Source organism: Rhagoletis zephyria, unplaced genomic scaffold (assembly GCF_001687245.7).
Source record: "Rhagoletis zephyria isolate East Lansing unplaced genomic scaffold, Rhagoletis_zephyria_1.1 Rzeph_scaffold_00500, whole genome shotgun sequence".
NCBI classification, from domain to species: domain Eukaryota; kingdom Metazoa; phylum Arthropoda; class Insecta; order Diptera; family Tephritidae; genus Rhagoletis; species Rhagoletis zephyria.
In genome coordinates, this window is record NW_016157584.1 from 162620 (window position 1) to 178174 (window position 15555).

Genomic DNA, 15555 nt, shown 5'->3' on the forward strand with positions numbered 1-15555 from the left:
TAATAAGAAATATTTAAAATATTTACTTTTAACTAAATACATTTACAAATATACCACAAAACTAATAGCATAAACTATACAAAGATAATTATGACCTTTGGAAACTAACAGATTCTGTATGAGAAGCGTCTAAGCCCAGGCGAAAAACCAAAAGAAATGCCGTAGAGATTCCTTATTGATTCTTATAGAGTTTATTAACCCTTATTTAGGCGCTTGGGGTCAAGGCCATTTCAAGTTGAAAAAAATGTCTTGGAGTGATTGGAGCGTACACGCGCTCTTTCTAGCTTCCTAACTCCCCGCGGGGTACGTAAATACTAAGTCACTGCCAGAACATCGGCGTGTAAGCATGTGTCGCTACTCTTTTAAGTCCACTTTGCAGCCACTTACACAAAAAAATAGTTGTGGCAAATTTCAACACCCTTGTCTCCATTTTTCAGTTAGCGCTCGCAAAAAGAAGAACTTTTAATGAAAAAAATTTGGTTGTGCCACTTTTTTTAATAAACAAATAAGTATAACAAACCAAACAAATAGCCCTGTAGTCTACTCAATTTTAATTTAAAGTAGCTAGAACATACCGTTGAGTATTTCCAAGATACCTTCGGTCCCCTTAATGAATCCTAAAAGGAGCTTGTTGCGTCAACGTTTTGTTACAAAGTATTCGACTACTGGAGATTTAAAATGAATTAATCTTTGTCTAGCCAAGGCCGGACAAGTCACAGAGAATGTGTTAAGAAATCTCATCATCCTCAAGGCACAGTCGTAATTATGACACTTCGATAGTTAGGTATCCAGAGAATAGGCTGATGTCACTTCTGTTTAATATTATTATATCTGAACTATTGAAAGGGTGGCCGAAGAGCGTGGGCTTGTATATATATGGCCCCCACTGCTTCCTAGTACTTACTGCGCTTAGAGTGCACCGAACAGTGTGACCAGGCTAGTCCTTTTGAGGCTGTGCAATAGTCACAGAAATTCAGGTCTAGCTTCGTGGCTTTTTTCTTCTTTCTTCTGTCCTTTTACTTAAAATATTTTTAATAAAATTCAAACCGGAACTTATAATAATAAATAATAGTCATACTAAAAGTCCTTAGTATTTCGAAACCTACCGTTAATCGTTAAACATTACAATGGCAGTGCAAAGAACCATTTCTTTGAAAAAATTAGTTTTTATCTAATTTAGGTTTAAAAAAAATAGCGCTATAAATTAAATGTAAAACAAATTTTTGATGTAGAAAATAATAATTTTTTAGTCTAAATAATTCCCTGTACGAGTATTTTCCATATTGAAATTCACAAAATTATTGACTATTTTTAGGTTAATTTTTTCATAGGATAATATCTTTTGTTTAACCCTTATTCAAAGCCAATTAAGCTTCGGTTTTTGAAAGCATCTGGTCACACCGGTACTAAAAGCTTAAATAAAACCAAATACAACTTCATTTTCTAACGAGTAGTTAGAATTCTAGCAACCAGCAGCACTTTCAACTAAATGAACCCAGAAAATCAACAGAGGCGCTTAACTAGTAAGCGGTTTAATGGGTTCTATGACTTTAAAAAAATAAAAATACCTGTCATACTGAATGAAAGCTGGTCATAAAACTTATGAAACAGAAAGTTGGTTTAAGTGTAAAAAGTACAATAGAAAAATTGACGGCACTAAAGACAAAAGCAAAGAGAAGAGAAAAGCAAAGAGGTTTTACAAATAGCGTATGACCAACGGCATAGAAATTTTTATTTAAATTTATAGCCACTTGAGTTTTATTTAAAACTGTACGCTTAAGCCTTTGCCTTCCCTCCACCCGCTCTTCACAACACAACGGGCAGCAGACGAAAGCCGAGCCGGAACAGAAAGTGCAAGCCAACCTTAGATCAAACTAATCGAGCAAACAGAGGCACTCTACAACATTTTAATGTTAATTTAGGCAAATGAATAGAAATTAGATGCAAACAAACAGAAGCGATACCGAAGAGATGACAACATACATACATACATACGTAAGGCATAACGACGAGTAAACATACAGGTGCTTTCAAATGCATTCAAGTGTAGAGAAGAAATGCAGTCACGCATGGGCTGTAAGGTGAAGAAATTATACGCACATATGTGTGTCTGGGCGCCAAAGACAGGAGAAACGGCTAACCAAATAAAAGTAAATAATAAAGAAAAGGGTAATATGTACATTAGGGCGGGTCAATTTTTTTTTTTTTTTTGATTATGCGCGTATAGCACAGATGGATTCTACGTATAATTCTAAGCAAATTTGCTAAAGAAACTATGGGTCTAAAATCAATTTGGAGTTTGGCAAATTGCGAAAACAGGTTTCGAAGAAAACGTTATAGCATGTTTATATAGAAAATTTAAGCCCACTAATTAATAATTTGTTTGGATCCATAGTTTTTTCAGAAAATTTGCTTAAAATTACACGGAGAATCCTTCTGTGCTATAAGAGCATAGTCGAAAAAATCTTCCATACAAATTGGCCCGCCCTAATATACATATGTATAAGTATGCTTATATGTACATACACACCAAATGTATTTCAAACAAAAAGAGGCAGCTAAATGGAGTTTGGTTAGGTTATGCTCTCGGTGGTTTAAACAACTTGAATTACCCACCCTGGGTGCATATCGAAAGGTGAGTTGAACATGCATTTTACCAACTTACATTTGTATTAATTTGTGTTTGGTGAACAGCTGTTAAGCAGCTGATACGATCACCAATACCACCATCGTTAGAGTTAAAAACTTATAGTTAGCACAAATGAGAAAAACCAGTAAATGCAACAAAGAAAACTCTGAGCACAATAGCAAATAACTTTATAAACATAGAAATGCACGCGAACTACTTGGCGGGAAAATTTTTATCTCTGCGAATAACTACTATAGCAATAACAATGAAATCGTTACTCTTAACATTAAAACGTCGGAAGTTTTCAAAATGGTAAAAGTATTTTGTAGTGGAAAATGGTTTATTGCAATATAATTGTCAAAACAAGTATTGGAATAGAAACGACACAAGTAGCTGAAAAAATAATCATATGCAAATGATGGCATACATTTTTAAGATAAACAATCCGTATGTAGATCATCGTATATACATATGAACTATGTCAGTGAAAGTTCATGTGGTTGAAGTAGTTTGTAAGAAGCGTATGATAAATGGTGGATTAAAATTAGACTCTGTAAGTCCCACATAATGCCCTGCTGCTACTTAGTGTATGGCGTAAAAGCCGGTAAAATGAAAACATCTGATTAGACGGCTTTTTGAGTTTCCAAGAGAAAGATTCTGCGAAATATTTACCTGCGTGACTTTGCACGTGGTCGATGCGGAATACCGCAGACGAAGTTGGCAGAGAACAGAAACGACCTGCGTGCTTTGTTAAACTCGCCATTCAAGAAGAAAAAGAAGTCCCTAGAAATGTTTTTCGAAGTTATGTGTTTAACAGAGAGTGCGTTGAAGAGTTCATATAAAAAATAGATTTAAAAAAAAATAATTATTTACATCAATTAAGATCTCATTATTGATGTCCCCGACGATTTCTGCTAAGCTTGTCCCTAAAATTGGCTGCGGTCCAATTGGATGATCTAAAGCAGCGCAGTACGCCAATTCACCAGACAGTTCCACTTTGGTACGGAGTTCAGTCCGAACTTACATGCCTGGTCTATTTTTGAAGAACCACGAGCGGTTTCGTAGACCTATAAGGCAGCTCGACTGCACCCTGAATTTATGTCCACGTCATCTTTCGCTAATTATGCAGCCTGCTAGTTTAAGTACTGCAAAGACTTTAGATTGAAAAAACGTTGTCATTATACCTAAACTATTAAGGCGTCTGTGGTGGAGATTTCAAAGATCCCTACACCTGTTAAAAATTCTGTATAAGTCTCTGGGTCGTTAAAAGCTGGAGTACGCTTATTTAATCTGAAATCCAATTTACTCAACTCATGCCTCTAGACTTAAAAGATTACAACGAAGTTTTATTTGCTTTGCCCTCGGACCACTCCACTTTAACGATCCCCTACCATCCTATACCGGACTCATAAATCTGAAATAACTTGCGCCTAGGCGATGTTTTCAATCTTTGCTTTTCATATACGATATCTTGAATGGCTTAGTTGAATGTCCAGAGCTTCTATGTTCTATACAGAACTTTATATTCTCATTACCCGTTTCATATTAAGTAAATAAAGCTTAATACTAAAATGATGACCCGATTTCAAGAGCTCTCAATGAATTTAATATACTTTTCCTCCCAGAGATCTCGTTTTGGTTCATTACTGGAATCATTTAATCGTGTTCAAATATTCTACATATCTTGGTTACCCTTAACACAGAAGCTTATATATCTAGTCAGTAAGATTTGTAAATAATAGACTTGATAAATGAAATGAGATGAAGAAATTACTTTCGAGATGCAATCCAGCCCCAGTTCCATTATCAGTATTAGAGCCGTCGGTATAGAAAGTTTTTACCTAGCTCCTAAAGAGAGAGTTTTTGGATCGCGGCGCTGCTCCCTTGCAGGAAGTCTAATGACGTACTTTCCTCCAAAAGAGTCCTCAGGTATGACTTTATCATAAAGTGTCAAAAACAAAGGGTACTGCTCTGACAACCTTCAAAATAAGTCTTTGTGCCCGAAAATCTGATGGTCTTCAATAACCCAAAAGAATGCCGTCAACAATTCATTTTGTAGACTTCGCTTGGATCGCTTAATCCGGCCATTGTACTCATGCCGAGCATAATGCCACACACACACACCTTCCTTGTATTCCACACCACTAACTGTTCTACAGCAGAATGGCGATGGGTCTGACAACAGCTATGGATGCTAAATATACCAAGAACCGGTCTCAGACCCCAGGCATTTGTCCGAAAACTTTCATTTCTCGATTCACCTTCAGCTCGACGTGAGATTTTCAAGTCATTTTCGTGTCTGGAGCTACTCCTATATATTTCAAAGAGCGGCATTAATCAATCTTATTCAGGATCCGATGTGTCTTTATACAGATCTTCCTGAGCAAATTTCCTGATTATAGGCACAAACATGGTCCGCGTTTTTTTGGCTGTAAAAGAAGTCGTGCGTTTCTTTTAATAGGAAGTCCACTACCAAAAACCACAAGAGAGCATCCTCTCCCAACCTCTATCATGGTTCAATGACAATTTTACTTCTCTAAAGTCAGCAATCTTCTAGATAAGAGGAAGTGTAAACACCTTAAGATTGTTTCCTCCACTTCATGCCTCCTGGTCGCAGAGCACATAGAGTCAGACTAAGGGGGCTGCCCCTTAAAACCTTTGACCTAATGCACTCTCCTACCGTGCCATAGCGACACTTCAGCATGAAGGTTGTTAGAATGATTGGTCTGAAGCGTTTTGCCAAATCTAACTTTCCTCCAAAGAGTGAGAACATAGCCAAATGCGAGAGAGACCCTAGAAACTTTTTCTAGAGCACCTATAAGCCTCTCCTTCCCACACTTTATTAACTTCGAATACCCACCTGCTCAAAGTCGTCAAAGGAGGTTAGATGATACTCCTCAATCGCCACCCGTGATGCTGTGTTAATAATATTTAGAATATGCATCGCCCCGTCTTCGAGAAAGAACAGGTTTTTATTTTGGCGCCTGTGTTAGTTCTCAGCAAACTTAACAAATTTCATGTTCTACCATTAAAAATTGTCAATGGAATGTGTCGATAAGCTAAATGTGTATGTGTTTGCATATGTCTGAAGACGTCATACAGTGTCCACGGCAGCAATCAGTATTTTTTATGTATTTAGTTAGCAACAGAAATACAATAAACTTTGGAAATGCGTTCATGGAATTTTAAGAATTTCCCAATTCAAAACAGAAAACTACTGGCAAACGTGTCAGAAAATAGAGTTAAAAGCTAAGGCCAAAATCGCTAAGCCAACACATTGCGAATTTGTCGCATTTGTACAAGTACACCCAACAGACAATTTTTGTTGCCGGCAATAAGAAAAGGTGTCGCTCTCGGCCACGCGCTCTAAAACATCAGCCAAAGCCAACTTGCCTGCTCGAGTGGTTTTCTTATTACCTCAATGAGTGGTTTTCTTATCGCTTTTTTATTGCTTTAGATGATATTTGGGCAATAAATGCTCGGAACAATTTTATTATTTTTAATATTTCACTTATTTTTGAATACAAAATTACCACTTAAAAACGAAATTAATTATTTCTGTCAGCGGATGCTTTTGGAGTATACCTTTGACGCGAAATTTATTAGTTTGGGAATTTTTGATAACATATTCCTAAAATGGCATGCGGGAAATGATGTTGCCGATTTGTCACTACGGCAATAAATCGGCGAGTCACCAATTTGTTGCCTATTCCTCATGTTTTGCATGGTGGGTACACGTAGTTACAAAGGTGCATGTGTATCTACGTATGTAGATATATGCATACATACATATATAGTATATTAGCCGACTTAAAATGCCAAAAGCGTTTTGTCGCCGGTTTGTTTAACCCATCGCACCAGTTTTATCGTCAGCGCAGTATCTTAATACTCGTTTGTATGTAAATACGCTGGCTTATGGCAGTCAGTTGTTTCAGTTTTTGGTCGGTAGATGAAATTTAATGAGCTCTAAATGGCAAGCTGCCATTATGCGGTGAGCAAAAATAAAGCAAAGCGCAAAATGAAAAGCAAACAAAAACCTAGGTTGGCAAGAAAGCAAACGTAGGGAGGAAAGGGGAGTGGAAGAACAAATACATATAGTGTGAAAATATAGAATGCAGATTAGTGAAAAATATATACGAATATCAAAAAGTGGTAAAAATTGGAACAAAGTACTCAAAAAGATACTCAAAATATGTTGGCTTTCGAAGTTAACACTCGTGGTAGGTACATATTCCTTTTTTCGTGCTTAGCATTCAATTCTACGCGAATTATTTAATCACGATCTTCATGTTGGCATTACAGCTGTTGCTTACCCCTCTAGCCGTGCCGACTGGCCAAATGCTGTAGAGCATTTTGCAAGTTGTATTCGCTTTTTTCTAGACCTGTTTGTTTTTTCATGTTTACTGCTAAAATCGTGATACGACACAAAGCCGCTTTAAATCGGGAAAAAAATATTGAGAAAAATTAAAGCATGGATTGCGTTTAAAGCACTAAGTACATTTTTTGTTGCATTGAAATAGCAAAAAAAAAATAAATAAAATATCAAACCGGATGCTCAGAGTGTTCGTGAGATCATTTTTTTATACATTTAATAAATATGAAATGGTATTATAACTACGGTCCGATGTTTATTAGTACCAAAAAAATAATAGATATACCCATAAAAAATGTTATCGAAATGATCATGTTCGCCTCTCTGAGCTTATTTATGTCAATCTGAGCGTAAATTAGGCAAACATTTTTTGAGATATCCAACTGGAATTCGATACACGAACTTTTTTTTATATCAATCATGTGTAATAACTGGCAAATTCGGACCACTGTGACGTATGTATATATGTATGTAGCTCCCATATAACCGATAGTTCAGATATGATTTTTTGCTTTAAAACTTCTTCTTTTAGCTGAATAAAACCATGAAATTTTGTAAGTTTCTTACTCATTAATAGTACACAATATACTGAAAATATCATGACGATCGGCTTAACGAAATATGAGAACATACGATATATAGTGACCACAAATGACCACGTGTTTATTTTTTTCAAATATTCACAATGTTTTTAAATTTAAATATTTTTGCTATCTATACACATACATATATCAGAGTTGGCCAGCGAAAGCTTTCAGTTTGTGCCTGCCCTATATAAATTGCATAGAGAGCTTTTGAAAACTATGGCACGCGTGCCTATGAAGTGACCAACTATGATATATATAATAGAATAGTAACATGCCAATGCCTGTATATTAAAGATATTAAAGAAATTATTATATAGAGGGTCTTCATTAGAGCAACAGAAGCCAAATCCATAATTTTTGCATGCCTGTATGTTTGTACCGGCATCACTCAAAAACGTACGCATGGATTGAATAGAGTTTTCACCGATATGTTGCTGGAGATCTAACTTAAAATAAAGGAAAAAAGATAGAGAGCTGCCATCTGTTTAAAAATTTCAGTTTTAGATAAATTTAATATTGCTGTATGATTGTCAAAAAAGAGGAGTTTAAGAGGGCTTGTGGCCGCAAATATTTTTGTGGAACAGGTGGCAGCCCTGTTTGAAAATTTTAATTTTTTAATAGGTAATTTTAAATAAATATTTTAATAGGTAATTTTAATTTTTTAATAGGTAATTTTAAATAAATATTTTAATATGGGTATCAAACTAAAGAGGTTTAGGAAAGTTTATGTCGAAAATTTGTTTTGAAGAGCGTTGCCACCAGTTTGAAAATTTCAATTTATTTTAAATGTTAAGATAAATTAAATATTGTTTTATGGGTGTCAAACTAAGGTGATTTAAGAAAGTTTACCATCAAAAATATTTTTGGAGCGGGTTGCCACCTATTTAAAAAATTTAACTCAGTTAATCGATAAGATAAGGTAAATATTACAATGTGGCTATCAAACGAAAGTATATGTGAAATCTTTGACATAGAAATATCTTCAATTAACAAATACTACCGTTTCCAGCGCCTTCAAATTATTTTTGTTTTTTACTCCCTCCCACAACATTAAAAACTCTTAATTTATACTGTATAAGAACACAAAAAATACCTTTAATGCGCAGCTTTATCCAAAACCATATAGCATGTGCGTAAATTAAATTTTAAACTTGTGCAAAACTTAGGAAAATTCAATAAATCTTCAGCAAAATTTTAAACTTTTTAATTTGAATCTTAAGAACATATTTGGGTATGCAGTTTTTAGCGTATACAATTTTAGTCTAATGAAGTGCAAATTTCAAGCGTTAATTTTTATTTATTTATTTATTTATTTTTGGTGACGGCCAGTGCGGTTTTTTTATATAAAAAGTGCGGGAAAAAGTGCGATAATCCGACAGAAAAAATATATTAACAAATATATTCTAAGGATTCAGAATAAAAAGTTTGAGATTTTGCTCAAAATATTTTGTATATTCCTAAATAATAAAAACTAATTTATACGGTTTTGATTAAAGGCAGGGCAATATTTTTAGATATAGAAAAATAACAACAAAACAATTACTTGAAAAACATTGTAAATATTTAGAACAAAAAATCAACCTGAGGTTACTTGTTTGAGTCACTGTATGTAACTACTTTATTTATGTGGCTAAGGTAGTTTAAAATTTAATATATTTATGCTATATATTCTTGAAATAAATGTTATTTTCTTTCGTTCACCTCTCTGCACTTTTACACAAATAAAAAATTAATATATACATATGTATCCATATGTATGTAAATGGTAAAATACTGTGAACTTCTCTGGAAGCCTACAAAAATACCATAAATAACTATTTTCAGTTCAATATTTCCATTTTATTAAAGTCCGGTAGCACAGCAATAATTCATTCCACAGATGAACATTTTTTTAATACAGATTATGTTTTCAAACTTTTTCTATGTATATTTTGTTTCATTTATTTTTTATGTAATTACTGAATATCACTACACAACATCGTTGATTTTCGATTTTCTTTAGAAACACCACAAAAAAGTACTCGAAATTCGTTGAATAAAATTGCGAAAAAGAGAAACGCGATCGCCACCAGCTACGCGTTACATTTTTGCATATTCAGTTTTAAACCAAAAATATATATATATATAAATTTCTTTCAACTCGATCGATTCGATGCGCTTTTGACCGTTGACCGACCAACCGATCGATTTGCATTTGCGCTGAAGCGGCAACACTAAATGTCAGCAACAACACTTCGTTTCGTTGAATACTCGTGATAGACTGCCGAAAAATCGAGTGCAGCGGCAACAGCAACTCGAAAATTTAACAAAGCATCGATGAACAGCACAATGGCTAGCGAGCGAAGAAAAGAGTAGCGGGAGCGGAAATGGAATAAGAAGAAGAGAAGAATCACCTAGAAGCGCCAGAGTGTATCTCACAGATATCAAACACAAACAACCACTAAGCGCTTAGTAAAAATAAAAACCAAAAAAAAAAATGCAGGCAAAACATGATAATAAACAAAACACATACAACAAATATGAAAAAACGAACGAACGAAAGAAGTGCAACCAAGTGGAACCAAAGGGGCACTCACACACATTCTTACATCTGTATATACATATACATATAGGTAGCCGATCTCCAGCAATTTGCATTGTTATTTTTGTTGTTTATATTCTTGTTGTTGCATCTTCCATATGGTGCCTGTTCTACGTGTTGATCTCAGAAGCCGGTTGTTGAAGTACCTGGCTGGCAACACGGTCTCCCGTTCGTTCGTTTGCTGGTTGTAATTTTATTGACAAATGCTTACATCACGTTTTTGTTGTCTCCCCCCAACTCGCCGTTATTGTTTGTGTAAATTTCTTATTGCCGTTGTTAACTTCTTTTTGTTGAACATACTTTGTTGTTGGGAGAAAAAAACTTGTCTACTTGTTGTTCTCCACTTGTGGGAGACAATAAAACGACAACACACCTGCCGAAGAGCGTACAAGCAATGCCTTCAAAGAGAATTGCCGATCTATAGAAGAGTTGTACATATATTTTGGAAGAAAAAAGAGAGGCTGAGAGTAACGCGATCAATTTTGTTGGGCCAAGCAAATGTTGCAAGCTGGTTAAGAGCAACATTACCAATGTTGCATTGGTCAATTTTACTTTGCCACAACAAAAGTGCTTGATAGTGTTGACGCATGAATGCCAAAATTTTGTGTTATCACTTTAAAAATCATTTTTATCTAATTACATAATTAAAAATTTCGGTTTTGCTTTTCTTTTCTTTTCCTGTCACATAATTACCAACCTTCGCGAGTTATGTGTTTGATGCTACATCTTCAGTGAGCATTGACGGAAATAGCCTAGATGTAGGCAACGAAATTTCAACTTCGCCATAACTGCAGAATTATCAACGAAAACCAAAGACACAGCCTCCTAAAAGCGCGCTATATTTTAATTTCACAGTGCAAACGGAAGTGATTGTAGGAAGCGCGTACTCACACGTATGTTGTATGTACATACATACATGAATAAGCAAATGCAAATAACTTCCCAGCCTTCACAAAAAAGTAAATTTTGCCGACAGTGCGGTCCCGTACAAAGTTCTGTATCCGGAAAACGTCCGAAACGTTCGAAAAAGCAATAAGCAATATGTAATTGCATTTTATTTGTTCAAGCCGAACATTTGGAAACTTGTATTCGAAGTCGGTAGTGGTTGAGCGTGCCGAGGCGCCATTACGTGTTAGCTTTCAAAACAATTTTCGGTACTTGTCTATACATACATACATAAGTGTCTGTCGCACATTTTAGTGGGAGAACGGATCGTCAAAGTATCCAAAAATATAATCGGTAAACGGATAATATATATTTAAATCCGCATTTCATCCACTTTTTCGGGTCAAAACGAGCCTTCCGGATGGGAGTTAACGGTTTAAAATGTTCTGTGAAAAAAATTTTTGTTAAATTTTATTATACTTAAGTATGTATGTAAAGATGCTTGCTGAAGCGCCCTGGGACTGCCGAACCTAACTAGCTTGAAAAGTGGGGACTTAAGGGGTCATTAGGGTGTTCTAAAACCATTCATAAATAATCCCGTTGTAAAACTCACAGACTCAATGCTACCGAAGCTGACCTTTACAAAGCCCTACAAGGTAATAACACCTGAAAGGGATACCTGTAAAATAATAATCGCCATGTTCGGGGAGGAACTCATGTCTGGTACACTGATGATTCGAAACACGAGGATGCGAACACTGGGGCCGTCGTATATGGACCTAGATTTTAAAAAAAAGCGTCCGATGGGCTTATACCCTACCATATTCTAGGCGGAAATTTTTGCAATTAAAGTCTGTGTCCACGATAAACATCATGTCGGATAGCCAGGCGGCGTTAAGAGCACTTGACTTTTGTAAAACGGTGTCAAAGGTAGTAACAGAGTAACCCTTTGGTGGGCTCCGGATTATGAGGGGTTCGATGGCAACGAAAGGGCTGACACTCTAGTGAAAATCGGTGCCAAACGGAGCCTGATCGGCCCTCAGCCTTTCTTTAGTCTATCCAAAGGATACACAGCAGAACTCCTAAGGGGATGGGAGGGCTCGCAAGCTACAACCCAATGGCGCTCGACAAAGGGTAATAGGCAGTCCAAAAGATTCATAACTTCCTCTCGAAGAATATCTGAACGGCTGCTAAATTTAAGCAGAGAGGGTTTAAGAACTCTCACTGGATATCTGACAGGACACTGCAGGCTGAGGTACCATCTGCACAAGATGGGACTCTCAGAGGAGACGAACTGCAGGTTTTGTGGGCTAGAGGATGAACCCGCGGTGCATATGCTATGTGATTGCCCGCGTATTACTCGACTAAGACTTTTGCACCTTGGAGAGCGAATATCGTCTCCATCCAGAATCTGGAACATGACACCCTCCAAAGTGCTTAATTTTATTCACAGCCTAAGGTTGGAGTGACTTGGTAAGGGCTAGCACAATGGATCTAGCTAGGTTGCAGCGCTATATACGCCCTAATAATAATAATAATGTATGTATGTATGTGGATATTCAAGGACTAATTGTTGTCTTGAATTCGATTTATAAATTAAGAATCATTTATTACTCTGTTCGGCAGTCAGCTGGGGAAACCAGTGATTTTCTGGAAGTCTGTTTTGCATTTAATATGTATGTAAATATATCAGAGAAGCAATTTCTCAGTACTGCCAAACTGACGGTTTAAGCTCTTTTTTCATTTTGAACTTCCTAGTCGCGGAATCGTTAAAAAAAAGCTAAAAATAATTTAAGTGCAAATGTTTTTATATTAAAACGCCTTTCTGGAAGTTTTCGGGTGCGAGGAATCTTAATCTGCAGTTTAGTTTTACCAAAAACGGTCGCTAGGATGCGTATTAGTGTAAAAACCATGAAGAAACATTGTTTACACTATGTTGCTCGTACTCAAAAAAAACCTCAGGTTCTCCTTTTGATAGTAAAAGTTTTTTAATTGAAATCAATTTGCAGAACGTGAGCTAAAAGGCTTTTTCTGTCAACGCCATAGGGTTTACCGGCACTTATCATTTCAGAAAATGCATTAAGTAATAGCATAACTTTATGCTTACTTTGTAGATGCATTGAGGTGTGATAAGATATTTGTCTTAAAAAACTTTAAAATCAATTTAAAACTTTACGCAAAGTCCGCTAGCATCTAAGCCGTATGTGATAGAAGAAAGGAAAGGTGCCAGTTGGTTGCTTGGTTTAGGTGGATTGTCACCCTGGTGACTGGCAATAAGCAAGTTTGCCGTTGATTCCAATCTACAGCCACAGTACGTATACAAAGAGAGGCAGCTGCACTCTAAAATATTCTCCAGGAATGGTTTGCCAAGTGGACACCAGGTGCCAGGTATATTGTTAAACCCATCGCAGCAAAAAAAAAAATATTTTTTAACCCTCATATGACCTTTGGGTAGAATTCTACTCCAAAAGAGGTTTATTTTGTATTTGTTTATTCTGAAATAAGTTTTGTGCTACATTCTGCTTTTGTTCATGTGTCAGCGTTGCCGTTTTACATTAATTTATTTATTCATTATTTATTTAATTAAACTTAAACTGACATATGAACTGTGACTATTTTGTCCCACCTTATTCATAATTATTACATACATAAATAGCTATGTAGCTAACACTAGAATTATATTTTTTATAAATAAATAAATACTCACTCATTGGAGTTTTAGCCAAAAGCTTCGGTGAACCGCCACCGGCACTAGCCATGCTCAAATCGCTTTGGGAGCTCTTCTGACTGTCTTTGCTGTACGATCGACCACTGTAACGAAAGAATAAGTAATAGTTTGTTAGTTTCGATGTATGTACATACAAAAACGCTAAAAAATGTAAAATCTGTGTTTTCGCATTTATAAATTACAAGCGATAAAATTGCAAGTACCGATTTAATTTTGTTGCATTTAGTAGGAAAACTTGTTTATGTAAATAAAAGTGTAGATGCGCTTATTCATTTGAGTGATCAGATCATTGAAAATTGCATTAGCTCATGCCGTTACATCAGCACCATATTAAACAATTGATATGCGTAAGTATGTATTCAGGTACGTAGATATCAATGTCTGTATGACAAATACATATATAGTTATATGAGCTCAGCTCCTATAGTATATACAGTCAGTCGGTCGTGACTAGTTTTATTTTAATTTCATGTGTCGCTGATATTTTAAGCAAAAATAAACAAGTAGCACGTTTATGCCGCAATGAATAAGAAGATATGAACATAATTAAGAGTGTTTTTTTTTAATGAGCAAAATAATTAAATAGAAAAATGTCATGGAAATATTTGCAAGTATATAGTTATTTATGCCGGATTAAATTCGATTTCCGCTAAAAGTGTAAAGATTTTTAATCATACATACACATAATTATACGCAGTAGGTTATAAGATTTAACTTTTACTGAAGTGCGAGTGGGTTCCAGTTCCGGGTTCTGATAAGTTCAAATCCATTACGAATTAATGGAACACTTTGCGATAATTTTATGATAATTTAAACTAGCCCGGACGTTGCTAATATTATCTGAAAGTATACATATCCAGTAATAAAACGCTCGATTGATTTGCAAAAGTTAGCTCGATTTTTTTTTTGTGGCCTACTAAAGATTTCATGTCCCGGCCATGGTTAAAATAAATGTCTGAGCGAAATTAAAGGTCCAGACATATAAATGTAGTTAAATTTCATGGGAAATATTTTCGTAGAACATTTTAACCCATTAGCTCCCGCCTGAAGAAGAAGGTCGTTTTGCTCCTTATTTCAAGAAACCCCACAAAAAGCAAACTTGGAAGTTCGTTAGAGGATTGATATATTCTAGAAAATTATTCTTTGGAAAATTTTACAAGGGGTCTTCTCAGGCAAAAACTTCATACCACCAACGTAAGAGCTTCTATAAAATTAAAATAATGTATACATCACTTGCATATCTGATTAAAGTCGTATGCACTTGTCGAATTTCGATTAATTTTTTGTTCGGTTTTTGCCTCTCAACCAAAACTGATACAGATGTACATATTTGAAAAAGCAAACCGGACTGTTATGTGTGATATCCGTTTTTATATCTAGAATACATATCTATCTACAATAAACGGAAAAATAAACGAATTCGTTTTGCGAATTGAAACCGGAAAAGCAGCCAAATTACATGCTAGCAAAAACGAAATAGTGATGTTCAAACAATGAGATCGAAAATCTAGAGCAAACTGCTCTGCGGATACAGATGCATTGGCTGTAGAAGGAGAAGAAGAGTGTTCATGGTGCGGTCAAGCGCGCGTAGCTCAAATGGTTGTACAACATTGACGTGGCTCACCCCATAAAAAAGAAGGCGAAAAAATTTCAAAGATTCAACAAAAAAAGATTGCATAAAATAAAATAAAATAAAATAAAATAAAATAAAATAAAATAAAATAAAATAAAATAAAATAAAATAAAATAAAATAAAATAAAATAAAATAAAAT

At 35.3% G+C, this 15555-nt stretch overlaps 1 protein-coding gene and 1 long non-coding RNA gene across 2 annotated transcripts in view; both read right to left on the reverse strand.

Moving 5' to 3' along the window:
* Nucleotides 1–15555, reverse strand: part of toc (toucan) — a gene marked incomplete at its 5' end in the record, with an annotated part of 219539 nt that overhangs the window by 136564 nt on the left and 67420 nt on the right. The window contains one exon of the mRNA XM_017612096.1: nt 13762–13865. Coding sequence (XP_017467585.1) covers nt 13762–13865 — 104 coding nt within the window. The remainder of the gene's footprint in view (nt 1–13761; nt 13866–15555) is intronic.
* Nucleotides 13–9949, reverse strand: LOC108359983 (uncharacterized). Its single transcript, XR_001847027.1, has 3 exons — nt 9394–9949; nt 901–903; nt 13–25 (listed from the first exon to the last, which is right to left on the reverse strand). It is a non-coding gene; the product is annotated as an uncharacterized LOC108359983 (long non-coding RNA).